Raw genomic sequence first — 1,265 nt, 5'->3', positions numbered from 1 at the left:
ATCAATAATATTTACCAACAAAAAATATTATAATAACACGTTGATCTTTTAATATCTTATCAATGCAAAAAATAGATCAAATCTTTAATATTTTAGGATCTATAGAAAATATCAATTCATGTCAACACGAAACTAAATTAAAATCATCTTTAATTTAGATAAAGATTTTTTCTCTTAAGCTATTAAAGAAAATCAAGACTCTATAAAAGCTACATAGCATAGAGTAAACGAACCCATCACTTTTGTTACTTTGCCATGGAATCCACCGTTTTTTCGTTGCGAATTACTCCCATTGAAAATCAAGCCATACCACATGAGTTTTATTTCGATGATTATTTCTCCATCATTCTCAATTGCACCCAAGAATTGATCCAAATTATCCAAGGCTCTAATGTTGAATTTTCTTCTACTACAACTACTGAAGCAATCTTGGTTCCCTCAGATATCCTATGTAGTTGTACTCCACTCACATACCTCAACAGAGAAGACACAATCTTATTGCATGAAATCTTCTCTTCAGTGCCTGCATCCCCTGAGTTATTGGACCAAATTTTACCTGCCATAGGCGAAACTGCAAGAAGGATTCTAAGTCGTGAAGGGTGTGACTCCAACACGCGGGAGATTGTTGTGAACCTTCACGTTGTTACCAGGCGCAACATTGTTCAAGATTCTGATATCTATAATGATGATCTCTGTGAAAACGTTCCTGAACTAGCACAACTCGTGAATCTGTTAGAGAGATCCAAAATTGTTGACCAAGATGATGACGCTGAATGCGCTATTTGCTTGGAGAAGTTTGGCCATGGTAACGAAGATTCAAGTGTAGAAGTTGTTCGCATAAATTGCTCGCATGTTTTTCATGATCGTTGCATGCTCCGCTGGCTCCAATGCTGTGCCGACCATCAGTCGCCGTATTCTTGCCCATTGTGCCGCTGCCTCATATCTGCAACTTCACACGGTGACGATGAATAGGTCTCCCGTGTTCTCAATTATAATCAAACTGAGAATTTTTTTAGTGTTTTGTACAGTTTTTCAATTGGTTTTACACTTGAATTTATGTCCTGCTTATGTAGTATTATTATCCTATTTGTTAGAATGTGAATAACAATTTTTTTTTTTAAGAAAAACTCAAATTTTGATGCATAAAAACAAATTCTAAGAAAAAGGTAAAGAAACCTTATTTTTTACGGTAACTAAATAAGTGCGACAAATTAATTTGAATCGGGTTTGCATACCATTGCCTATTTCCATTGCCAGTCCACTTA

General features: G+C 35.3%; 1 protein-coding gene across 1 annotated transcript; it reads left to right on the top strand.

The window, feature by feature from the left end:
* The first annotated feature begins 255 nt into the window (after positions 1 to 255).
* On the top strand, positions 256 to 972 carry LOC130939443 (probable E3 ubiquitin-protein ligase RHY1A). The gene has a single exon (XM_057867546.1). It carries the CDS (start codon positions 256 to 258, stop codon positions 970 to 972), a length of 717 nt encoding a protein of 238 aa, XP_057723529.1.
* Positions 973 to 1,265: the final 293 nt, after the last annotated feature.

Source organism: Arachis stenosperma, chromosome 7 (genome assembly GCF_014773155.1).
Source record: "Arachis stenosperma cultivar V10309 chromosome 7, arast.V10309.gnm1.PFL2, whole genome shotgun sequence".
Taxonomy (NCBI): Eukaryota; Viridiplantae; Streptophyta; class Magnoliopsida; order Fabales; family Fabaceae; genus Arachis; species Arachis stenosperma.
This window is presented reverse-complemented; position numbering and strand designations above follow the sequence as displayed.